This window comes from Schistocerca nitens, chromosome 11, assembly GCF_023898315.1.
Source record: "Schistocerca nitens isolate TAMUIC-IGC-003100 chromosome 11, iqSchNite1.1, whole genome shotgun sequence".
Lineage (NCBI taxonomy): Eukaryota > Metazoa > Arthropoda > Insecta > Orthoptera > Acrididae > Schistocerca > Schistocerca nitens.
Genome location: NC_064624.1, coordinates 157958304 through 157984458, shown reverse-complemented (window position 1 = coordinate 157984458; position 26155 = coordinate 157958304). Strand labels below are relative to the sequence as shown.

At 43.4% G+C, this 26155-nt stretch overlaps 1 protein-coding gene across 1 annotated transcript in view; it reads left to right on the top strand.

Annotated features, from left to right (window-relative positions):
* The window catches only part of LOC126213281 (neprilysin-2-like), a 408856-nt gene that overhangs the window by 345725 nt on the left and 36976 nt on the right, over positions 1–26155 (top strand). Inside the window, 3 exon segments of the mRNA XM_049940942.1 lie at positions 3257–3474; positions 7538–7696; positions 15610–15753. Of these exon segments, the coding sequence (XP_049796899.1) occupies positions 3257–3474; positions 7538–7696; positions 15610–15753 (521 nt within the window).

The window sequence follows — 26155 nt, the reverse complement described above, 5'->3', positions numbered from 1 at the left end:
CCAGTACCTCGTCTCTTACCTTCCAAACTTTAGAGAAGCTCTCCTGCGAACCTTGCAGAACTAGCACTCCTGAAAGAAAGGATGTTGCGGAGACATGGATTAGCCACAGCCTGGGGGATGTTTCCAGAAAGAGATTTTCACTCTGCAGCGGAGTGTGCGCTGATATGAAACTTCCTGGCAGATTAAAACTGTGTGCCGGACCGAGACTCGAACTCGGGACTTTTGCCTTTCGCGGGCAAGTGCTATACCGACTGAGCTACCCAAGCACAACTCACGCCCCGTCCTCACAGCTTTACTTCTGCCAGTACCTCGTCTCCTACCTTCCACGTGAGTCGTGCTTGGGTAGCTCAGCTGGTAGAGCACTTGCCCGCGAAAGGCAAAGCTCCCGAGTTCGAGTCTCGGTCCGGCTCACAGTTTTAATCTGCCAGGATGTTTCATATCAGCTCACACTCCGCTGCAGAGTGAAAATCTCATTCTTGAATTTCATTTAGTGCTTGCTCAGTGCAGAGACTGAATTAACCTTGCAAGAGACAACATCCCTGTCTATTTACCATTTCATTTACTGCTTCCCTTTTGCCGCCTTTGAACTTATAATGACAGTTTTGTTTCTGTGTGAGTCCTAGGAGTGTTTAGCTCCCTATTTTTAGTCTTGCTGCTTTCGGAATTTGAATGAGTGTGTTCATCAACTTTGTCAAAAACTTTCTCTAAATTTATTAATGTAGGTTTACGTTTTTTCATTACATTTTCCAAGATAAACAATTGGGTCCTAATTGCCCCTTGTTTTCCTGTGCTGCTCTGCCGGCCGCTGTGGCCGAGCAGTTCTAGGCTCTTCAGTCGGGAACGACGCTGCTGCTACAGTTGCAGGTTCGAATCTTGCCTTGGGCATGGATGTGTGTGATGTCCTTAGGTTAGTTAGGTTTAAGTAGTTCTGAGTCTAGGAGACTGATGACCTCAGATGTTAAGTCCCATAGTGCTTAGAGCCATTTGAACCATTTTTGCACTGATCCAGAAGCCAAACTGACCATCTAGCAGGTTGTCTTTTGCTAGTCTTTCCATCTTTCTCTAGGTGATTCCTTTCTAAAGTTATAACTTACCATTGTTTTGGTGATCTCCGACCTGACACATTATGCTGCCTTTGAAATTGGGATTATTACATTATTTGTGAAGTCTGAGGCTATTTACCTTGTCTTATATACCTTGTAAATCAGGTGGAATTGTTTTCCCAAGGCTGGCTCTCCCAAGGATTTCAATAATTCTGTGAAGGGATGTCGCCCACTCCAAGAGGTTTTGTTTTGATTTTGTCAGTCCTTTGTCAATTCTTTCTCGAGTAGTATGTCTTCCATGTCATCTTCATCTACTTTCTCCTCCATTCGTGTAATATTCTCTTCATTTCCTTCGTATGGTGATTCCACTTCTCACAGCTTCTCCGCTTTCCAGTCAGCTTGCCATCTGAATTCTTGATATTCACACAGCTCCTTCTCTTTTCACCAAAGGTCTCTAATTTTCGTTTAGGTGATATCTGCTTCCCGGTCCATCTGTGCTTTTCAGTCTTGCAGTTCTCCTCTAGACATTCCTTATTAGCCATTTTATGTTTTGCCTAATACATTTTTTTATATTCCTCTATTAGGTAGAGCATGCGTGGGGCAATTGGAGTCAGAAGAATTTGTAACAAAGAACGGACTTAAGCAGGGAGATGCCCTGTCTCCGCTTCTTTTTAATTTAGTCCTAGAATATATTGTACGAATGGCAGCAGATAATTCAGAGGGTGTGGAGTTAAATGGAAATATTAAGATATTAGGGTATGCAGATGATCTAAACATCATTAGCGATGGTAAAGAATCTGTAACAGCAAATGTGAATACGTTAATCAAGGCTAGCGAAGATGTAGGTCTAAGGATAAGTGAAGACAAAACTAAATACCTGGTTCCTACTAGAATGCCAACAGCAGTAGATCAGGAAATGTTAAGAGTTGGAGACATGCAGTTTGAAAAAGTGAACACATTTAAGTGTCTAGGCGTGGACATCACTTCCAGAAATGAGATTCAATCCGAACTGAAGAAGAGATTACGGGCTGGCAATGCATGGTACTTGTCACTGAATACATTATTTTCATCACGGATATTGTGTAGGAATTTAAAGATTAGAATATACAAAAGTATTATTCTACCAGTTATGCTGTATGGGTGTGAGACTTGGTCTCTCACTGTGCAAAATGAAAAGCCGTTTTGAGTATTTGAAAACAAAATTCTGAGGAAAATTTTCGGAGCAAAAAGGGATGACATTAGCGGAGAGTGGCGAAAACTGCATAACGAATAGGTTCACGAACTCTATTCAAGCCCTGACATAATCAGCATTATTAAATCACATAGGCTGCGATGGGCGGGTCACGTAGCTCGAATGGATGAGGGCAGGGCAGCGCGCAAAGTACTGGTAGGGTACTTAGAGGGAAAACGTCCTGTGGGGAGACCGAAGCGTAGATGGGAGGACAATGTGGAGGCTGATTTGAGGAGCCTAGGTATTGAAGGTGAATGGAAGGAAATAGCCCAAGACAGGGACAGATGGCGAAAATACGTGGCTGTTGTAATGGACTCTTGAGTCCGGTATGACCAGTGAATGAGTGAGTGATTCCTGTATTCACTTTTGCGAGCATCGTTTACTGCAGTTTTGTGTTTTTTCATTTTGTCAATCAGGTTCAATATCTCGGGCGTTATCCAGTGATTTTTACTTGTCGTTTTGTTCATTCCATCCTCTGCTGTTTTCAGTATTTCATATCTCAAAACCACCCATCTGACTTCCATTGTTTTCCTTTCCCAGGTTCAAAAATGGTTCAAATCGCTCTGAGCACTATGGGACTTAACAGCTATGGTCATCAGTCCCCTAGAACTTAGAACTACTTAAACCTAACTAACCTAAGGACATTACACACATCCATGCCCGAGGCAGGATTCGAACCTGTGATCGTAGCAGTCCCGCGGTTCTGGACTGAAGCGCCTAGAACCGCACGGCCACCACGGCCGGCCTTTCGCAGGTTTCACTCGTTATCTAATGCACCCTCTCAAACTTTCAACAGTCAGTCACTCTTTTAAATTATCCAGGCTCCATCTCCTTAATTCCCTACATTCCTGCAATTTTTTTCAGTTTTCATCTGCATTTCATGATCGATTTCGTATTGAAATCAGGCTGTTTTTCTTGAAGTCTGATAGAATGGGCCACACACAAGGTCGATGGTCACGACACAGCCGCCACTGTTCCACAGATCTCGCTGCCACAAGAGGCGCGACGCAACGTGACGCAGCTGTACAACCCGCGCACTGTAGAGCAGCTGCAGAACGACTACCCGTCGGTACCGTGGCTGGAGTACCTCACGGCACTGCTACCCCCGCCCGTGGCCGTCACCAGCGATGAGGTGGTCATCGTCTCGGCACCGTCCTACCTCAAGAGCCTCGAGGTCCTGCTCGGCCACACCCCCAAGAGGTACGTTGCGGCCAGGGCGTCGGCAGGCTGCCCGAGCTCTGCTTCCACATCCGAGTAAATACTCGGCAAGCCATTGTACAGTACACAGCAGAGGGTACGTTATATCTGTATTAGCAATTTATTTTTCATTTGTGTATTGGGCGACAGGAGAATGACTGTCTAAATATCTCTGCATGCACCCTGATCTCTGTCATAAACGCGAGGTGTGTGGTAGTGACAGCACTTGCCTAAATTTATACAAAAGGGTTTCACAAGAATTACTTTGCCTTTCCTCTGAAGATTCCTACTTAACTTCCCTGAAAATACACTAAAGGCCATTAAAATTGCTACACTAAGAAGAAATGCAGATGATAAACGGGTATTCATTGGACAAATATATTATACTAGAACTGACATGTGATAACATGTTCACGCAATTTGGGTGCATAGATCCTGAGAAATCAGTACCCACAACAACCACCTCTGGCCGTAATAATGGCCTTGATACGCTCGGGCATTGAGTCAAACAGAGCTCGGATGGCGTGTGCAGGTACAGCTGCCCATGCCGCTTCAACACGATACCACAGTTCATCAAGAGTAGTGACTGGTGTATTGTGACGAGCCAGGTGCTCAGCCACCATTGACCAGACGTTTTCAGTTGGTGAGAGATCTGGAGAATGTGCTGGCCAGGCAAGCAGTCGAACATTTTCTGTATCCAGAAAGGCCCGTACAGGACCTGCAATATGCGGTCGTACATTATCCTGCTGAAATGTAGGGGTTGACAGGGATTGAATGAAGGGCAGAGCCACGGAATGTAACGTCCACTGTTCAAAGTGCCGTCAATGTGAACAAGTGGTGACCGAGAAGTGTAACCAATGGCACCTCATACCATCACACCGAATGATACGCCTGTATGGCGATGACGAATACACGCTTCCAGTGTGTGTTCACCGTGATGTCGTCAAACACGGATTGATGGTCACGAAGTCAATGAAGTTAAGGAATTCTGCTACCTAGGCAGTAAAATAACCAATGACGGACGGAGCAAGGAGGACATCAAAAGCAGACTCGCTATGGCAAAAAAGGCATTTCTGGCCAAGAGAAGTCTACTAATATCAAATACCGGCCTTAATTTGAGGAAGAAATTTCTGAGGATGTACGTCTGGAGTACAGCATTGTATGGAAGTGAAACATGGACTGTTGGAAAACCGGGACAGAAGGGAATCGAAGCATTTGAGATGTGGTGCTATAGACGAATGTTGAAAATTAGGTGGACTGATAAGGTAAGGAATGAGGAGGTTCTACGCAGAATCGGAGAGGAAAGGAATATGTGGAAAACACTAATAAGGAGAAGGGACAGGATGATAGGACATCTGCTAAGACATGAGGGAATGACTTCCATGGTACTAGAGGGAGCTGTAGAGGGAAAAAACTGTAGAGGAAGACAGAGATTGGAATACGTCAAGCAAATAATTGAGGACGTAGGTTGCAAGTGCTACTCTGAGTCTGAGATGAAGAGGTTAGCACAGGAAAGGAATTCGTGGCGGGCCGCATCAAACCAGTCAGTAGACTGATGACCAAAAAAAAAAAAAAAAAAAAAAACAGCAGCAGGAAGAGAATGCTGGTGAGAATAAGATTCTCCAGTTGCCTGAGCACTATTGTATTTGCACCACGAATTTTCTCCTGATGAACACAATCCATGACATGGCTTATCATCAGTAGAGGACTTACGGAAGAATATGGCCCAAACATCTCTCTTCATTGCCTCCAGATTTTCTTTATTTCTCATAATTGCCTGCCCATAGTACACCTGCAAGTTTTCTATTTCAGTTTTAGTTAACTGCCCCTGTCCGATCAACAATTTTACAAACAATTGCACAAACAGCAGAAACTAGAGAATACTGACCATTGCATTCCAAGGATAGCCATCACACTCTGGAGTAAAAAAAATCCCTAACATTCAATATAGGGAATATGAAGATCTAAAATATATGCAGAAAAGTGGACGTGGCACATAAACACACGTGGTAGGAAAATTCTCTTTCAATGCTCGAAAAAAAATTTTTTAGCAAAATCCTTTTCAGAGTACTTAAATAAAACCTTAATCTATCAAAATATGATGAAAACCGAAACTCCATTTTTTTCGATTTTCGTGAGAAGATCCCGTCGCAACGAAAAACGCCTTTGTTTTAATGATTGCCACTCCAATTCACGTATCATGTCTGTGTCACAATCTCCTCTGTTCAGCAATAATACAAAACGAGCTGCCCTTCTTTGTACTTTTTCGATATCATCCGTCAGTCCCACCTGATACGGATCCCACACCGCACAGCAGTACTCCAGAATAGGGCGGACAAGCGTGGTGTAAGCAGTCTCTTTAGTAGACCTGTTGCACCGTCTAAGTGTTCTGCCAGTGAATCACAGTCTTTCGTTTGCTCTACCCACATCTATGTGATCGTTGCAGTTTAGGTTATTTGTAATTGTAATCCCTAAATATTTAGTTAAATTTACAGCCTTCAGATTTGTGTGACTTATCGCGTAATCGAAATTTAGCGGATTTCTGTCAGTACTCCCGCGAATAGCTTCACATTTTCTTTATTCAGGGTCAATTACAATTTTTTGCACTATCAGATATCTTACCTATATCATTTCGCAATTCGTTTTGATCATCTGATGACCTTACGATACCATAAATGTCAGCATCAACTGCAAACAATCTAAGAGGGCTACTCACGTTGTCTCTTGTGTCGTTAATAAAGATCGGGAACAACAGAGTACCTAGGGAAACGCCGGATATTACTTCTGTTTTATTCAATGACTTTCCATCTATTACTACGAACTGTGACCTTTCTGATAGGAAATCACGATTCCCGTCGCGCAACTGACGCGATATTCCATAGGCACGCAGTTTGGTTAGAAGACGATTTTGAGGAACTATTTTGAAAGCCTTCTGGAAATCTTAAAATATGGAACCAATTTCACATCCCCTGTCGATACCACTCATTACTTCATAAGTACCCTACCGCATATCGTCGTTAGTGACATGGGCCTGTAATTCAGCGGAATACTCCTATTTCCCTTTTTGGGTATTGGTGTGACTAGAGAAATTTTCCAGTCTTTAGGTACGGATCTTCCTGTGAGCGAGTAGTTGTATATAATTGATAAATATGGAGCTATTTTATCAGCATAGTCCGAGAGGAACCTGTCTATTATACAATCTGGACCAGAGGCCTTGCCATTAAATGATTTAAGCTGCTTCGTTACACCGAAGGTATCTACTTCTATGTTTCTCATCTTGGCAGTTGTTCTTGATTGGAATTCAGGAACATTTACTTCATCTTCTTTGGTGAAGGAGTTTCGGAACACCGTGTTTAATAATTCTCCTTTAGTGGCATTGTCATCAGTGACTTCACAGTTGTAATTGCGCAGTGAAGGTATTGATCGCGTGTTGCCGCCGGTGTGCTTAATGTATGACCAGAATCTCTTTGGGTTTTCTGCCAGATTCCAAGACAGTGTTTTGTTGTGGAAATTATTAAAAGCATATCGCATTGAAGTACGCACGTAGTGAAAATGTTGGCAGTTCCAGATTTCGACGGTTGGGGTGCTGCTGCAGACGTGTATACGATAAGTGGTTCTCGTAAAACTGGCCTTACATGCCGGGAGAAACTCGTTTTACTGTGTTTTCCTTCTTTCATAGAATTTGATAATGTGATAGTCTCCATACTGAAAACACTTTCACAGCAGTGAACGCCGCGAATCTGTGTGCCAGGCTGTGCTTATAGGGCGCCAGGGAGCTAGTAATGTGTGTGGGTGTGGGTGTGTGTGTTGGTGTGTGTGTGGGGGTGTGTGTGTGGGGGGGGGGGAGGTGTGTGGGTGTGTGTGTGGGGTGTGTGTGTGTGTGTGTGTGTGTGTGTGCGGGGGTGTAGGTGTGTGTGTGTGTGTGTGTGTGTGTGGGTGGGTGGGTGGGTGGGTGGGTGGGTGGGTGGGGGGGGGTTGGGTGTGTGGGTGGGTGTGGGTGTGAGTGTGTGGGTGTGGGAGTGTGTGTGGATGGGTGGGTGCGAGTAAACAGTGTTGTGTCCCGCAGGGTGATGGCCAACTACGTGATGTGGCGGGCGGCAGAGGCCTCGGTCCCCTACACGACGGAGGAGCTGCGCAGCCGCCAGCTCGAGTACGAGTCCACTGTGTCTGGAAAGACGGAGCGGGAGCCCCGCTGGAGGGAATGCATCGACATCGTCGCCGATCGGTGAGTGTCACACAGCTTCATCGGCACACTGCGTCCTACCAAAGTTTATTTTTTGTGCACGTAATCGAGCACCTGTCACTAGACACCCAAACCGACAACGCCAGTGGATTTTGTAAGGTGCCTCTTACGCGAGGAAGACATTCTTACCAGTTTTAATAAATTATTGTCTCTTATTGATGTATTCACGATAGTTAGGAAGTGCTGTAGTCCGTAGCCGGCCGTGAATCTGAGAGCATTTCCGACGCTGGCTGACTAGGTGACGAAGAGACCATATGTCGCGCGTAGTTGGGTGGGGCTCGGTGTTGGACCGTTACAACAAGCGTCAGCCTGGAAAATACACATGGCGTTAAGTACCGCCATCTTGGCGCCAAAGTCACCGATTTGATTTATTTATATTTAATAATTAAAGTCATGTATGACAACATGAATACTAGGACGAGCCTCTGGATGTTCAAAACTATTTATCATAATTTTGCCTCGTTAAAATTCACACCCGTTCATTAACAAATGCATATCTTAGTAAGCACGAACTTGATCGGAAATCCACGAACTGTGACGAAACTACGAGGGGCGTTCAGAAAGTAAGCTCCGATCGGTCGCGAAATGGAAACGATTATGAAAATCCGATAAAGCTTTGCACAGATGTGTTGGGTAGTGTATTAGTATAACCCCAGTTAGCATCACGTCGCTATTCTCATTTCTGAGCTCGCAGTGAGTGCGTAAAGATGTCTAGAAAATAGTGTCTGCCGCCAAGTACGAGGGCCTGGTGAGAAATTTCGCCTGAAGCTATGCAGCTAACATTACATAACTGTCGTGCTGTTTCTTCTTCAAGACAATTCTCAGCCGCATTCTGCATCGTTTTCAAATGGAAATGTGAGATTACCCACAATACAGTCCGCAATTGTCTCCCCCTGGGTTTCATCTCTGGTCACATGAACCGCTGTCTTTGAAGACAACATTTTGACACAGACAACGAGGTGTAGGCCAGCGTGGAGAATTGGCGGAAAGCACTGGCGGCTGCCTTCTATGATGAGGCTATTGAAAAGTTGGTACAACGCTATGACAAAAGTCTAAGTCAGAACGGCGACTACGTAGAGAAGTAGCTGAAAGGTGTAGCTAATTGTTACAAGTAAAACATTTCTGATGTTCACTGTGGTTTCAATTTGGCAATCAATCGGAGCTTACTTTCTGAACAGGCCTCGTAGTAAGAGATACGGACTGCGCACCAAAGTCGGCAGTCTTCGTTAAGAGCTCTTCGTGTCTTGTTCGATGGTAGCTGTGCTCTCGGTTACAAGTAGTTTGTGACACGAGTGTTTCATTATTGACCTAATAGGAATAAAAGTGATATTACGGCATTCTGAATGTTAATTTCGAGTAAATAGATACCCCAAAGTTGATCGAGAGCAGTTTCAGATAATTAGCTTCCACCGACAGAGACATCCAATGCGCCAATGAAGAATCTGCACGGGACGACATTTACGAGAGCTGCACAGGTAGGAGGAAATCCGACGACACGACCCACCGAGGCGGATCGAGCAAGGTCCGACTTACACTCGCAAATTCCGGGTGGAAATGCAGATCAGTCGTACTGTACGTCACATGTACCACCCTCTACGGACTCGAGGCTAAGCTGAGTAATAACAGTATCAGTTTAGAAGCGAGGGGACCTTGCAATTTCCGTACCTCATTTAATATTGTCTTGTCCGGGTTTCCAGCTCCAGAGCATTGTCGTCGTCATCGTCACTGTTCTTCTTGTTGCTGCTGTGGTCGTAAGTCCAAAGACTGATTCGATGCAGCTGTCCACAGTACTCTGCCCTACGCAAGCCCCTTCATCTCAGCTTAACTTTCCCAACTTACATCCATGCGAAGATGTTTACTGTATTTTAGACTTGTTCTCGGAAGGGTTTGGGTGCCGAATCCACAGAATCTGCCAACGACGGCACGAAAAAAGTGCAGGTACCAATGGCTGAACAAGTTTATCTATCAAAGATTAATATGATGTATATTCCGATGTGGACTGAAACAAAACCTAAAATAACTCACTTCTTGAAATAGAACAATAACACGCTCTAAGACAAATAAATGATGCACCACTGAGGAATTATCAGAACGGGACATAAACTGGTAGATGTGATGTGCATCTGCATGCAAGCGAATGATTAGTTTCATAAAAAATGGATGATTCATTCAAGAGGAAGAGCTTCAGAAATTGAGCAAGTCATTAACGGGTTGGTCCACCTCTGGCCTTTATACAAAGTAATTATTGGGCTCGACACTGATCGATACAGTTGTCCGGTGTCTTCCCGAGGGATATCGTCCCAAATTATGGAGCATTACATCCTCAAAGTCCCGAGCTGGTCGGAGGGTCCTGACCGTAATGCTCGAAGTGTTCTCGATTGGGGGGAGATCCGGCAACCTCGCTGGTTGAGGTACGGTTTGGCAAGCATGAAGAGGAGCAGTAGAGTGTCTCGCCATTGGCAGGTGGGCATTACCATGCTGAAATGTAAGCCCAGGATGGCTCGCCACGAAGGGGAACAAAACGGACCGTTGAATATCATCGACGTACCTGCTACGAAATGAAACGACACCCCAGACCATCAGTAGTGGTCGTCAGGCCGTACAGCGGGCGACAGTGACCCACCACAGTCCGGCGGGCTTCCAGACACATCACGGCTGGTCGTTGGGGCTCAGTTCGAAACGGCACCAACGTTAATGAGAATTCTACTCCAGTGAGTGAGATTCCAGGCTGACTATGCCCAACGCCATTACAGACAGTCGTGTCCGTGTAAAGAGGTCGGTGGTAAATGGAGCAAGGGGCACCGTGAGCGCAGCCCCCTCTCTGTGAGCTGTCTGCTAGTGACCCCTGTGCTCACTGAAGAACCTGTTACACATCGGATTGGTGATAATGGCGAATCCAGGGCTGTGAGTGCCCCTCTGACAATAGCCCGGTCCTCTCATTCTGTCGTCTCTGTACGTGACCCCTTTCTTCTCGACGATGTCGTCGGCCGCAGTTCACCCATTCCTGCCGGCATTGTCGTATAGTGGTATCACTCCTGTTTAAATGTCGAGCAATTGGCCGATTACTCCGACTGGATTCTTTGAGACAAACTAAGTGTCCTCTCTCGAATGCTGATATACCAGCTGATCAAAAAGTCAGTATAAAATTGAAAACTGAATAAATCACGGAATAATGTAGATAGAGAGGTACAAATAGACAGACATGCTTGGAATTACATGGGGTTTTATTAGAACCAAAAAAATACAAACGTTCAAAAAATGTCCGACAGATGGCGCTTCATCTGATCAGAATAGCAATAATTAACATAAGAAAGTAAGACAAAGCAAAGAAGATGTTCTTTACAGGAAATGCTCAATATGTCCACCATCATTCCGCAACAATAGCTGTAGTCGAGGAATAATGTTGTGAACAGCACTGTAAAGCATCTCCAGAGTTACGGTGAGGCATTGGCGTCAGATGTTGTCTTTCAGCATCCCTAGAGATGTCAGTCGATCACGATACACTTGCGACTTCAGGTAACCCCAAAGCCAATAATCGCACGGATTGAGATCTGGGGACCTGGGAGGCCAAGCATGACGAAAGTGGCGGCTGAGCACACGAGCATCACCAAACGACGCGCGCAAGAGATCTTTCACGCGTCTAGCAATACTTTTTTTTTTGTTCTAATAAAACCCCATGTCATTCCAAGCATGTGTGTCAATTTTTACCTCTCTATCTACATTATTCCGTGGTTTATTAAGTTTTCAAATTTATACTGACTTTTTCATCACCCAGTATGTGTGTATTCCTCACACACCTGTCTGTAAGGCGCAGTTGCTCTCCAATTGACTACATGGAATGAAATTTGCAAAGACTTTGCGCCCCGGTATCGACATGTGCCACAATCACCACACTTGCCAGCTGCTCAGTGAATTTGCGTTGCAGCGTCACATGCTCATCCGTTGGCCATCAAAGTTTACACTTTCACATTCTATGTCAATACCTATACGAATATTAGCTTCTTTTTTTTACCCTTTTGGAGTACAGCATCAGTGTGTCTCTTCTTTCTCGTAGAGTGTACTTCCGGTGGCTGAACGCCAGTTAGATTGTCACTGAGTCTGTGCTCATTAAATACAAACTTCGTAAAAGTTAGATTCTTACAGTGAAACTCCTCATAGTAGTTCCAACTGACTGAAAAAAGTCCCGTAGGGTGCATAAAGTACCAACTGAATGAACAAAATTTAAGTCGTGTAGGGAACAAAGTCCTTGCATCACAAATTTGGACGCGAGTGGCAGTGACGCTGTGGAGGTGGCTCCCGAGGGAGAATCCTCGTTAAGGGTATCCATGCGGAATTCTCGCCCGGCCCAGGAAACTCACTTGGAGCAAACAGAGCTGCCCCAGCCCGAGTGCTGCCCTATATACCACGTGGCTCTAGGATAGAGCTGGGCCTATTTTCGATCACATCTCTTGCAGAAGGGAACAGGTCCAGCCTCCAGCGGCAGTCGGGTCGCGTCCTGGTCCACGGAAAATGTGTGGCTTATGTCTTACAGAAAATTGTCTCCTTTAAGTTAGGCATCCTTGAAGCACCGATTTGATGCCGGTTGCTGACATCATAAATGTTAAGCCTCAATATAGAGGATTGTTCACAAAACCGTAATTAATTATTATCAGTGGTTAATGCTAATCTTTTCTCGAGAATGATTTTCGACAAATTATTGTTTACTTTTATTTCAGAAAGAGTGGAAACGCATATCTTAAATGGACAGTAAGCTCAAACTAACCATTAAAAGTTTTTACATCGATTAATTTTCTTGATTTTTAATTTGCTCTTTACATCTGAGGAAGTCCATTGTGATGGTGTGCTCTTGTACCAAACTAATACCGAATATCATTGACAGATATAACATCTTCTTGTCATTTACCTATCATAGAAACTTCGTAAAATTATGTAGTTGTAGACAAACTTGCTCATTTATGGACGATGATGGAACACAAAATTCAGCACCTCTAACCATTGTGGGAAATTTTCAAATTTCCAAAATCTGTACCATCACAGTCTGCGTTTACAACTTCTACCTCCCTCCACACTTCCCTTCATTACCAAACTGAAGATTCCTTGCTGCCTCAAGATCTGCCCTGTCAAATGAGCCTTTATTTTAATCATGTTGTGCCAACGATTTCCTTTTTCCTCATTTTGATTCAGTACCTTCCCATTAATTAGTGGATGTGTTCACTTAATCTCCTGCATTTCTTCTGTAGCACTAAGTTTCGGAAGCCTCCATTCACTTCTTGTCTGAACTACTAACTGTGCAAGTTTCATTTCCATACAAACCTACGCTTCAGACAAATACCTTCAGAAAACACTTCATTACCCTTAAACTTACATTCAAAGTTAACTAATTCCTCTTCTCACAAGGGAACCTTCCCATCGCACCCCCCTCAGATTTAGTTATAAAAGGGCACAGTGGATAGGCCTTGAAAAACTGAACACAGATCAATTGACAAAACAGGAAGAAGTTGTGTGGAATTATGAAAAAATAAGCAAAATATACAAACTGAGTAGTCCATGCGGAAGATAGGCAACATTAAGGGTAGTGTGAGCTCAGTAGTGCCCTGGTCCCGTGGTTAGTGTGAGCAGCTGCCGAGCGAGAGGTCCTTGTTTCAAGTGTTCCTTCGAATGGAAATTTTAACTTTTTTATTTTCAGTTTATGTGACAAACTCTTATGTTTTCATCACTTCTTTGGGAGTGATTATCACATCCACAAGAAAACCTAAATCGGGCAAGGTAGAAGAATCTTTTTACCCATTCGCCAAGTGTACAAGTTAGATGGGTCGACAGCATATTCCTGTCATGTGAAGCACATGCCGTCACCAGTGTCGTATAGAATATATCAGACGTGATTTCCTGTGGAGGAATCGGTTGACCTATGACCTTGCGATCAAATGTTTTCGGTTCCCATCGGAGAGGCACGTCCTTTCGTCTACTAATCGCACGGTTTTGCGGTGCGGTCGCAAAACACAGACACTAAACTTATTACAGTGATCAGAGACGTCAATGAACGAACGGACAGATCATAACTTTGCGAAAATAAAGAAAATAAACTTTTCACTCGAGGAAAGACTTGAACCAAGGACCTCTCGTTCGGTGGCTGCTCACGCTAACTACGGGACCACGGCACCACTGAGCTAAAATTCTCCTTGATGTTACCTATCTTGCGCATGGACTACTCAGTTTGTATATTTTGCTTATTTTTTCATAGTTCCACAAAACTTCTTCCTGTTTTCTAGATTTATGTGTGTTCAGTTTTTCAAGGCCTATCCACTGTGCCAACTCATAACTAAATCTGAGGGGGGTGCAATGGGGAGGTTCCCTTGTCAGAAACGCTCATGGTTTTTTCTTGCTGTTGTCAGTTTCAATTTTACATCCTCTCTACATTGTCCATCATCAGTTATTTTGCTGCCTAAATAGCAAAACTGATCTACTGCTGTCCATTTCCATAATTCCATCTTGTGTAAATGAAATGGGACTACAGCTGGTCGAAGACTTAAAGAAAATGCGTGCCAATAGCTGTAATTTTGTTTCATAATTTTACTTAGCTACCAATTTTGGTGCCTCATTGGCACCATCTTCAGGACTCTATAAGAACTTGCTAGACAAGTCATCTAAATGCATGTGCTATGATAGGAATCACTGTATCCAACTGGTTTCCGTAGACTTCTTCTCAGTAGATGTGGGCCCTTCATACATCTAATGACAATTTTCGTTAGATATATGAAGAGGATACTCGTTCTTTCAGACATGTCCGAAAGAACAGATACTCACTTCACATAGATAGGGCTTGCCAGCCAATGATCTTCTTCAGTGTGGATGGATTCACATTGCTCAAATTCTTACAGGAATCCGTAGATTGACTGCTGCGAGTAATGAGTATAGTGGGCAGGAGAACTACAAATGTAGTGTGTGGACAGTAAGTTGGAAGTGTGGGTGTCACGGTGGGCATGCCAGAGATAAGTTCCTGTAGTCGCACTATCCTCTGTATCCTTAATGGCTCAGTTGGATAGAGTGTCTGCCATGTAAGCAAGAGATCCTGGGTTCGAGGTCCGGTCGGGGCACACGTTTTCAGCTGTCCCCATTGATATTCATCAATGCCTGTAAGCAGCTGATGGTCTGGATTTCACTGTAATTTCACTGTCGTTAGAGGTGTGACGGGTCCACATCTTCCTAGAAGTAGTCCACGGAAACCACCAAAACTGGTGGTGGAATAAAATTACGGCTGTTGGTATCTGATGTCTTCGAGGCTGTTGTTAAGGTCTAATTTGCTGCCTAATTACCAGAGAATTGGCCTATTTAATGTGACTACATTCCATTATACTTGTTTTCTTTGACTGCTATTCATCTTACAGTCTGTATCCGTTCCAATCAGCAACTATTGCAAGTTTGCCATCCGACAGAATCCTTGCATCAGTGGCAAACATCAAAGTTTTCATTTCTTCTCCCTGAGCTTTAATTTCCAAATTTCTCCTCTCTTTCAGACAGAATGGCAGTGCCAGTGGCAAAACTTAATATTTTTATTTCTTCTCCTTGAATTTAAATTTTCTTTCCAAATTTCATCTCGGTTATCTCTATTGTGTGCTCAGTGTACAAACTAAATAACGCCGTACATCAGGGAGAGGCTACAACACTGTCTCACTCCCTTCTCAACTGCTGCCTCCCTTTCATGTCCCTCAACTCCTACAACTGCAATTTGATTTCTACACACAATTCTGGGGTTTTTTATATGACCGTATTGTAGACATACAGTTGTATTAAAAAACCGCACCCGTAGTGGTGTTCCACAGTAGTTCCCTTGTATTTCTGCTGGCCGTGTCACATTTGGAGTGGTTGGTGCTAGAGTGAATTGTCTCATGTTCCAGCCTGTATCTGTCTGTGGGCTCGATATTCGTGCGAAAGTACTTCAGCAAGCACGCCAAGAAGGTGGCACTCGAGATGGTGGACGACATCCGCCAGGAGTTCTTGCACATCCTGCAGGAGCTGGACTGGATGGATGAGGGAACCAGGTACGTCTCAGCCAATGAGTCTGTAAAAAGCAGTTTTAGTAGAGTAGTGTCCCATCTGAAAATAAGTACGCTGACAGAAATGGAAAGTGTTACTCCCTGAAGGGCCCTGATATACCCAGCTAAAGCCCGGTTTACACCGGAGGGAGTGGAAGTGAATACAAGCGAACGAGCATTTGCAGATTTTTCGCACTGTCCGCTACTATTCGCTCGTATCTGTGAACAAACATTTACAGTGGCGGGGACGGGAGGGAGCGCAAGATAAAGAGCACAGCCTGTGAAGTCTGTGTTATTGTGTATGGCACTAACACCACTGTGCTACATTTTGAAACTTTTGGTTAGTTGTTCCGTAACTGCCAAGAGATGTTTAAAGTATTTTTTGTTACAATTCCAAATCTGATGTTTTTCTTTTTTTGTATTGTGTCACATTCTTGTAAAAATCAAGCTGGAGTTTCTTAGTAGAAATCAATTTTTTTTTCGAACAGGAACATTTTTAATTGCATTAGAAACAAATTATTAGTTTTGTGAAACTGTACAGAACCACTACAAACTGTGTTAGAGTACACTGAACGCCACGAAGTAATAGGCTTGGGAACTGAGTACTCTTTTTGAAGTCTGTAACTGGTAATGCGAGATGTGAGCAAAAGCAACACCCTCTGTCCATCCACATACAGACGGTGGCGGGACCTCGGCTGTTCAGTACAGAAAATCGAATCAAAACACTCTTCAGCCGTCAATATTTTCAGTTGTTATTTTCTTTGAGCCACCAGGTACAGCAATATATTATGCCACCTTCAGGCTCCTCGAACAACGTGCAGGAAGATTCTTACCTCTGCTCCAGTCAAAACAGGAACCAGTATTCAATGACCGGTATCCGCATATCTTTGACACAGTGATTCCTCCAAATATCACTTGCCGACCAAATCATGTCAGTACACAATAGTTGAGCAGATGGCTGATGGGGAAGGACTGCCGATGTTACATGTAATACAGCAAAAAGACAGAGTTAACTGCTACACACTGTAAGAGCTCGGGGTCCAACCCCCGTTGCGGTAGGATGACACCATACACACACATCAAAAAAAGTTTTGCATCGCCCCAGTTCCCAGAACTCCTGAAAATATACATTGGCTGTGGATACTGTATCAGAGACACAGTCCCGTTGACTGTTCAGAGATGTCACTAAACCTGCCCAAAGATGTAAACAACCATGCATGAGCAGCGTCTATTGTTCCAGTTATTACGCCAGGAAGAAGGTACATGGCTCGTGATCATGCCTAGACAGTCAATACCACTGCATTCCTCTTCTTATAATTGCCACATGGTTTTTTTCCACATTTCACATCACTAGGAACTGAACTTCTACAAAAGTTGAAGATGCTCGTAAGTGTGTTGCACGGTACGTTGTGCTGAGAAATAAATTTTATGAAAAACTTTCGATACACTGCACCATTTCTGAGTTCATTAACATTAAAATTAGGCAGTTAGGTCAATTCATGTGCAAATTCGAGCGGCTCGCCAGAGATGGTGTCAACAAACGTTTGGTTCCCTAAAACCAAATAAGAGGGTGATACAAAAATTGGACACAGGACGGTAGAAAGGATCAAACCCGAACCAAAGGCCTGCTGTTTCTGTAGCAAATTTGATTGTATTTGATGTAGGGGTTGTGGGGGAGATCCTAGACATATACGCACACAGCTGTGTGTATATAACAGATTATGCAGAAACAGACAATATAGACTACTTGAGTGATTTTGAAAAAGCTAATATTGATAAGATTACGCTACAATTGAAGATGATTTCGAAAACAAGTTTGAAGGAGGACGATGAAAGTGAAATTGACAGAGCCTAGTCTATCACAGAATGGTTAAAATTAATGTAGGTTAATCATTTTGTGTCAATTCATTTTCAGATTTTACAAGTGTATACCTGTGTGCATTAGAATTGTTTTGATTTGGGAGAAGGAGAGCTGAAATGTATGTGTTTTGTTTATTGTAATGTGTAACAAAAAGTATATTAAGCGGATTATAGATTTTTGGACTCAAAGATCATAGAGCAAAGAATATATACGGTCATCCATCTTTTTTGCTGAAGAGTCTGCTACTGACATACTGGGGCAGCACCTCAGGCCGTGTACATACCTGTCTTATTATTAACTAGCTTACCAGGTGTACCTGGCCACGATTTGCTGTGGTTCAGTCTGCTTAAAAGGAAAGAAAGAGTGGGAATCAGATATACGTCCTAATCCCGTTCTCTCCCCAGCCTCTTGCATCTCCTCCTCTCCCCTCTCTTTGCCCATCCCCTCCCCCTCACCCTCCTTCTCCCCTCCTTCTCCTCCTGTTCTTCCTCCTGTGCCCTGACTCTGTCCATGAACACCCCCCTCTCTCTGCGTCCATCTCCTCCTTCCCGTTTCTGTAGTACTATTCTAAACATAAAGCAATAATGTTCACGAAATCATCTTAAGCCTAAACACAACTTGCCTGTTTGCTAGCAATATTTCACTATTCTATCTATTATATATATCAGTGGTTCCCAACAAGTGGTCCGCAGACCCCCAGGGGTCTGCAAGCTATCCCAGAGGGGTCCGCAAGGTGCTATTAGAATAAAAAATATATTAAATATATTTTCACATTAACAGAATCTTCCGTCGGTTCTTGGTAGAACTACATTATAATAAATGAAAAGCCTCAGTTTGCTTTTGTTCTACAATATTGCAGAACAAAAGCAAACTGGTGCTTTTCATTTATTAAATATATTTCGTATGATAACAGATTTTTTTTGTTTCGGTCACTTCCTGCATGAGCAGAGCTTTAGCGAACGCTAACTTCTGTGTGTAGTGTCTTCCTAGAGCCAACTGACACTAGCACACTCTATTTTTTGTAAGGAGTTTGTTATACTAAACACCCAGATTTGCGGACAAAGATTTTGAGCAATAATCAAAAATTTAACAATAACAATGATGGCTAAACTGGAAAAGTTTTAAGCTCAATATTTTTCAGATTATGAATATGTCAATTTTTTTTTTCTAAGTACCAAAAATAGAAAACGTATAAAAAGAATTTAGCTTTTTTAGGTAATTGATACTGTGATATGACGAGGTACCAATCATGCTCGATGACGGGGTCCTCGAGAAAATTTTGTTGGGAACCCCTAATATGTATAATTATACATTAAAAAGTATGTATCCAAACATTTATTACAGTAATGAGTAAAAACTGGAAGTAAATCAGTAAGGTACATTTTGAGATTTTTGATAACAATGTTTTCCCCTTGTACCTTGTATATTGCACACAAACACTGAATATATATGTGTGTAATATACATTGAGTTTTTACTCATTATTGTAATAAACATTTACACCCATACTTTTTAATATATAAATATATACGTAAGAAAGATACAATAGTGAAACATTGCTAGCAATAAATTCAGTTTGAGCACTGAAAGGAAACTGTAATTTCTCCCTATACCTATCATTGGTTACCTGAAACTACACACACACACACACACACACACACACTAAAAAGTATACATATATTAAAAATTACATACCTAAAAACATGCCCATATTAGAATGCAACTTTGTGTCAAAATTCCAAAGCAATCAGTGAATAACTTCCTATTTGGTCTAATGAATGACAGTTTGCTATAACTGTGGAGAAACGTAAGTTGATGCAGGGGTTGGGAAAGACAATCATGTAATGGTCGGATACATTATTAGTGGTGTGGTGTTTTAAGTATCTATATTCCAATTACAATTACTTGATAGCTGACGTCTGCCACTTGCCATAACATTGTTGCCACATCGGCTGTCGGCTACCGCTCGGTTATTATAGGTGACACACAGATGGGGTGGGGCATTTTGTAGATGCTGTTAATGCGCAATGCAGAGCAATGCTAGAAGCAGCCGCTGCAAGGTTACGACAGAAATGAGAGTTGCTGTGTCAACAGCTAATTTTAAGTGACCGATGACTGAGATGCGGCAGATGATGGGCTTTGTAGCCCTGAACTGAAACTCGTGTCCTAACCTATCCACAACATGCTATGTATCTGTGAAAACAGCTGTCAACAACCAGCGGCAGAATTAAAATCTCGATCGCTTCGTTCACGGTGATTAAAGCTGACCTCTGCGAGCAAACTGAAGATGGAAAAAATTCAGTTTCAGCGCTAAAAGCAGACTGTAATTTCTCGCTGTCATTGGTTACCTAAACTGTCTTCACAGTGGCTACACGAGCTGCCACGCTACCAGTCCTGGTTGGCGCTTGGTTGCAGATTGTAGGAGACACAGGCCGGTTACAAACGAAAAAAAAAATAATAGGAAGAAAAATAAGAGCAAATAAAAGAGTCAATACAATGGTGGAAATGATGCGGTAAATTATTAGAAATCTTAAAAAAATTGCATTTAAATGAACTAATTCAATAACAATAATAATCAAAGTCTTTATATCTAGAAATTAAAAAAAAAATTCACTGCATTGTGTTAATCCCTGTGTTACATTGTTAATAGTGTTTATATAAACTTATAGCTTGTCGTCTTTTTACAATTTATAAACATTTTGTTTCATCAGTTATTATGTTGCTATTGTAATTTAATGTACTGACACATTGTATGACCACGGAGGTTCGCTCCTCAATTTGGGCTTACGGGACTAGCTACATAGAATAACAAAAATAAATTTGATGAGGTTGGATTCTGTGGCTGTCTACCTGCAACCCTAATACGCTAACCACTGTGCTATGCCAACACCCTGGTTTAGGCTGTTAAATTTATACCCGTGGTGACTGGGTCGTAACTATGAAATGCAGCCTTCAAAACTTTGGCGTCACTCAGTGTCGTGTGAAACTTACCTGTAGTAAGGCAATCCCTGTGATCATAAATACCGTATATGTTACAGGTCAATCGAGTCTTGCGGAAGGCGCCAGTAATGTTTGGTTAATGATGTGTATGAAATGTGTGTACATCATTATCATCATAGTCTGTATTTTTAGTCTGGTTATCATGTGGTATGAAACAAAATAAAAGGGCCACACCCAGACATGAACATATGTCCAAAGGAACATTGCATTGTAATCCGGAATAACACGGGCACTGCAGTATCGTATCTATCTGCCGACACCGGGCAAGCGACAGGAATATACCGGGTGATCAAAAAGTCAGTATAAATTTGAAAACTGAATAAATCATGGAATAATGTATATAGAGAGGTACAAATTGACACACATGCTTGGAATGACATGGGGTTTTATTAGAACCAAAAAATTCAAAAGTTCAAAAAATGTCCGACAGATGGCGCTTCATCTGATCAGAATAGCAATAATTAGGATAGCAAAGTAAGACAAAGCAAAGATGATGTTCTTTACAGGAAATGCTCGATATGTCCACCATCATTCCTCAACAATACCTGTAGTCGAGGAATAACGTTGTGAACAGCACTGTAAAGCATGTCCGGAGTTACGGTGAGGCATTGGCGTCGGATGTTGTCTTTCAGCGTACCTAGAGATGTCGGTCGATCACAATACACTTGCGACTTCAGGTAACCCCAAAGCCGATAATCGCACGGACTGAGGTCTGGGGACCTGGGAGGCCAAGCATGACGAAAGTGGCGGCTGAGCACACGATCATCACCAAACGACGCGTGCAACAGATCTTTCACGCATCTAGCAATACTTTTATTTTTTTTTGTTCTAGTAATACCCCATGTCATTCCAAGCATATGTGTCAATTTTTACCTCTCTATCTACATTATTCCGTGGTTTATTAAGTTTTCAAATTTTTACTGACTTTTTGATCACTCGGTATGTAATGGATGTACGAGTACAGGCTGTAGACACACGTTTCTTGACGTATGGAAGGTTTAGACTGGCCGTGAGTCGTGCTCAGATGGCCTAATGTTAAGGCGACCACTTCTGAGAAACAGGAAATCCGGGTTTGAGTCCCGTCCGGTTCAAATTTTCATTATTGTCATTCGATTATGCAGCTGACGGTTGTCCATACTCCCAACTGCGAATACATTTCAATTAATTCGCAATGGTTGTAGTCACCACGGTGCTAACCGCTACGGTCGCAGGTTCGAATCCTGCCTCGGGCACGGATGTGTGTGATGTCCTTAGGTTAGTTAGGTTTAAGTAGTTCTGAGTTCTAGGGGACTGATGACCTCAGAAGTTCAGTCCCATAGTGCTCAGAGCCATTTGAAGCATTTCACCACAGTGCCTGCTCCTTCGAGCACATGTGCATGTCGAATGAAGCATTGAATTGTAATTCGGAATAAAACACGCACTGCACTATTGTGCTGTAAATGTTGTGACAGTCTGGCAATGGCGAACGGTTCGTGCATAATGTTGAATGCTCTGGTTGGAGGAAACCGGCTGCGATGCGTGAAGTGTCAACTACCAAGTAATTTTAATCAGACTATAGGCATAATGTTTGCAGGGTGCAGGAAAAAGAACGAGTACTTACGGTCAGTTGCACGCAAGGCAAACGGTTGACTTCGAATTTTTGACGGGCGCTGATAACCTCACCGTTGTGCGCCCTAAAACACTAATCATCGAATTTTTGAGGGAATTCTAGGAGAGTGTAGCTCATCTACGAAGAATACAATTCACATGCGAAGAATACCGCATACAGAGTCTGCCTGCTTAGTTGGGTGGTAATGTGCTCGCCTCCCACGCAAGTGGGCCCGGGTTCGAATCCCAGCCGGGTCAGAGATTCCCTCAGCTTGGGGACTGGCTGTTGTGTTGTTCTCCCAATCATTTCACCCTCATCACCAGCGCGTAAACCGCCCAGTGTGGCGTCGAATGAAACAAGACTCACAACCGGCTGCCGAACTTCCCCGAATAGGGGGCCTCCCGGCCAACAGTGACGTACGCTCATTTCCTTTTACCACATACAGAAAACTAATGCGACCCTGTCTGGAGTACTTCTCAACCGCTTGGGATCCCCATCCGAACGTATTAAAGGAAGACGTGGAAGTAATTCGAAGGAGTGTTACTAGATTTGTTAGTGGTAGTTTAGATTGGATTGGGTGTAAAACTATTGAAACTCAAATGGAAATCTGTGGAGGAAAGAAGGCTTTCTTTCCGTGAAATTATATTGAAAAATATAAGTAGTGGCCGTTCTTTTGGACCTGTCTGAAACATTAGACACCACATATACAGGGTGAGTCACCTAACATTACCGCTGGATATATTTCGTAAACCACATCAAATACTGACGAATTGATTCCACAGACCGAACGTGAAGAGAGGGGCTAGTGTAATTGGTTAATACAAACCATAAAAAAAATGCACGGAAGTATGTTTTTTAACACAAACCTACGTTTTTTTAAATGGAACCCCGTCAGCTTTGTTAGCACATCTGAACATATAAACAAATACGTAATCAGTGCCGTTTGTTGCATTGTAAAATGTCAATTACATCCGGAGATGTAACCTAAAGTTGACGCTTGAGTACCACTCCTCCGCTGTTAGATCGTGTGTATGGGAGAGCACCGAATTACGTAGGGGTCCAAAGGGAACGGTGATGGACCTTAGCTACAGAAGAGACTGGAACAGCACATTACGTCCACACGCTAACACCCTTTTATTGGTCTTTTTCAGTGACGCACATGTACATTACCATGAGGGGTGAGGTACACGTACACACGTGGTTTCCGTCTTCAATTACGGAGTGGAATAGAGTGTGTCCCGACATGTCAGGCCAATAGATGTTCAATGTGGTGGCCATCATTTGCTACACACAATTGCAGTCTCTGGCGTAATGAATGTCGTACACGCTGCAGTACACCTGGTGTAATGTCGCCGGAGGCTGCCACAATACGTTGTTTCATATCCTCTGGGGTTGTAGGCACATCACGGTACACATTCTCCTTTAACGTACCCCACAGAAAGAAGTCCAGAGGTGTAAGATCAGGAGAACGGGCTGGCCAATTAATGAGTCCTCCACGTCCTATGAAACGCCCGTCGAACATCCTGTCAAGGGTCAGCCTAGTGTTAATTGCGGAATGTGCTGGTGCACCATCATGCTGATACCACATACGTCGACGCGTTTCCAGTGGGACATTTTCGAGCAACGTTGGCAGATCATTCTGTAGAAACGCGATGTATGTTGCAGCTGTTTGGGCCCCTGCAATGAAGTGAGGACCAATGAGGTGCTCGCCAATGATTCCGCACCATACATTTACAGTCCACGGTCGCTGTCGCTCTACCTGTCTGAGCCAGCGAGGATTGTCCACGGACCAGTAATGCATGTTCCGCAGATTCACTGCCCCATGGTTTGTGAAACCCGCTTCATCGGTAAACAGGTAGAACTGCAACGCATTCTCTGTTAATGCCCATTGACAGAGTTGCCCTCGATGATTAAAGTCATCACCATGTAATTGCTGATGTAGCGACACATGAAACGGGTGAAAGCGGTGACGATGCAGTATGCGCATGACACTACTTTGACTCAGTCCACCGGCTCTCGCAATGTCCCGTGTACTCATGTGTGGGTTCATGGCAACAGCAGCTAACACACCAACTGCACCCACTTCTCCTGTGACGGGCCTGTTACGGACCCGTTTGCGTGCTACGACCATACCTGTTGCATACAGTTGGCGGTAGATGTTTGGAATGTGCGGCACGTTGGATGCTCTCTGTCCGGGTACCGTTCTGCATACACCCTGCAGGCTTCAGCTGCATTTCGTCGACACTCGCCATAGATGAGTATCATCTCCGCCTTTTCAGAGTTCGAATACACCATGGTCACAGTTCCTACAACACTACACTATCACAGACGTCTGGTAAGACGGTGTACTACTGTTGGTCTGCGTGCGGAGACGAATGCAGAATAACAATAGTAGCAAGCGCTACATGCGGACACTGCGACAGCTAGACCAAACCACAACAGTGCACTACAGCCACACTCGTAAACACGGTCGTCATCGTAAACATGTCCCTGCAGATGCTGCTCGCCGACCGTGGCCCGTGTTTGTTACAATACGCAACTGAACGTCCGAGGTTTCAAGCGTCAACTTTAGGTTACAATATCTCCGGATGTAATTAACATTTTACAATGCAACAAACGGCACTGATTACATATTTGTTTATATGTTCAGATGTGCTAACAAAACTAACGTGGTTCCATTTAAAAAAACGTAGGTTTGTGTTAAACAACATACTTCCGTGCATTTTTGTATGGTTTGTATTAAACAATTACACTAGCCCCTCTGCTCACGTTCGGTCTGTGGAATCGGTTCGTCAGTATTTGATGTGGTTTACGAAATATATCCAGCGGTAACGTTAGGTGACTCACCCTGTATATTTATGGAGGACTTCGAGGAGAAGGCGCTTGAATCTGCTGACTTGAAACTCGCGGTATTCTGGAGGTACGTTGATGATACCTTTGTAGTTTGTACCCATGGTGAAGATAACGTGCAAGACTTCTTAAGAAAGTTCACAGTGGAAACTGAAAAGGAGGGATGCTTTCCATTCTTGAATGTTCTGGTTCAGTGCAGAGAGGATGGCACTTTGGGACATGAAGTATATCGTAAGCTGACGCACAAGGATTTGTATTTACGTGCAAATAGCTGCCACCATCCTGCCCAGACGGTGAGTGTTCTCCGAACTTTGACCCACAGAGCGCATATTATTTCTGACGAAAGCCGTCTGTAAGATGAACTTTCCCACTTACAAAGAGTGTTTGAAGACAATTGATACTCCCCACAGAAAATAAAGAATGCACTGAAAATGAAACCTAAAGAGATCACAAAGAAAACAGAAGCAGACGAAGAAACCTTTAAATCGATGGCGTTCCTGCCGTATGTGGGTAGCCTCTCATCAAAAATAGGATGGATTCTCAGCAGACACAAAGTAAAAGTGATTTTTGGTCCTCCACCCAAGACAGCTGCACTCGTGGGCTCCGTCAAAGATGATTCGCTGCTCCGAAAGTCTGGAGTTTACAAAATTCCATGTGAATGTGGTCTTTCTTCCATCGGACAAACAACTTGTGCTGTCCAAGAAAGATGTACAGAACGCCGGAGGTACACACGACTTATACAAGCTAACAAGTCGGCAGTGGCAGAGCACTGTATTGACACTGGTCACAGTATGTTGTATCACAATGTCGAAATTTTGGCAGCTACATCATCTTTTTGGGACTCGATAGTGAAGGAGGCAATTGAAATTCAGTTGACGACGAATTTAATTAATAGTTATAGTCGTTTCAACCTTGATAAATCATGGAATCCAGCACTTGCTGTAATAAACTCAAAAAGACGTCGTCACAATGCAGCTCAGAATGATACATCGACATGCCAACACAGATCGACTGCTGAGTCATAGATGTAACTCGCGCATTGTGCACATCTCTGCCGCCGACCAACGTCTCTGGCGCATTTGCATCTGTGGCCGCATGCACAGTTGTGCG